This window comes from Diaphorina citri, unplaced genomic scaffold (genome assembly GCF_000475195.1).
Source record: "Diaphorina citri unplaced genomic scaffold, Diaci psyllid genome assembly version 1.1 scaffold25020, whole genome shotgun sequence".
In the NCBI taxonomy this organism is placed as follows: domain Eukaryota; kingdom Metazoa; phylum Arthropoda; class Insecta; order Hemiptera; family Psyllidae; genus Diaphorina; species Diaphorina citri.
Window position 1 is genome coordinate 10,156 of NW_007402361.1, and position 774 is coordinate 10,929.

General features: G+C 39.9%; 1 protein-coding gene across 1 annotated transcript in view; it reads left to right on the top strand.

The window, feature by feature from the left end:
* The window catches only part of LOC103523503, a gene marked incomplete at its 5' end in the record, with an annotated part of 10,541 nt that extends 10,000 nt beyond the window's left edge, over nt 1-541 (top strand). Inside the window, one exon of the mRNA XM_008488541.2 lies at nt 34-541. Within this exon, the coding sequence (XP_008486763.2) occupies nt 34-187 (154 nt within the window). The remainder of the gene's footprint in view (nt 1-33) is intronic.
* Nucleotides 542-774: the final 233 nt, after the last annotated feature.

The window sequence follows — 774 nt, forward strand, 5'->3', positions numbered from 1 at the left end:
ATCTAACGTTTCCAACGTTTTGCTCTCCACCAGATTCGACGTTCGTACAGATATTCTCATCAGCTTAGTCATCGTGTTTCTATTCCTGGGTGTTCAGTTCCTCTTCTTCAACGCGTTCTTCTCCAGCGATAAAGACAAAGTATACGTCGTCACCAAGAACAACAGACGAGGCCTGACCCTGTTCTAAGAACAGACGAGGCCTGACCCTGTTCTAGGAGCAGACAAGGCCTGAGCCTGTTCTAAAAACTGAAGTAATCACAAATAATAAAATAAAGATAGATAGATATCAAAATCACCAAGAAAAACAGACGAGGCCTGAATTTGTTCTAAGATCTGTAAGAAGAACAGACGAGGTCTGACCCTGTTCTAAGAACTATAGGAACAACAGACGAGGTCTGACCCTGTTCTAAGAACACACACTCGCTCATTCTGATGGCATATGATGTAAAAATCAGAGGAATAATCGAATAATCACACTGCATCAAATATAGTAAAATGGAGATAAGTGGGTATCAAAATTACCAAGAAGAACCAACGAGCCTGAACTTGATCTAAAACTGGAGGAATAAGCATGCTGTAATCACTGTATCAATTGATAAAATAAAGATAACAAAATAAAAGAGGTATATCAAGATGAAAATAACAATATTAGACTTACTTTATCATGGACACTCGTTGCTATGGTGAAAGCTCGGAAGAGACCTATGTTTCCCTTGTGAAAAACACACACAATATGTATACTCGACTCGCACTTCGTGCTCGGGAGGGGGGCTT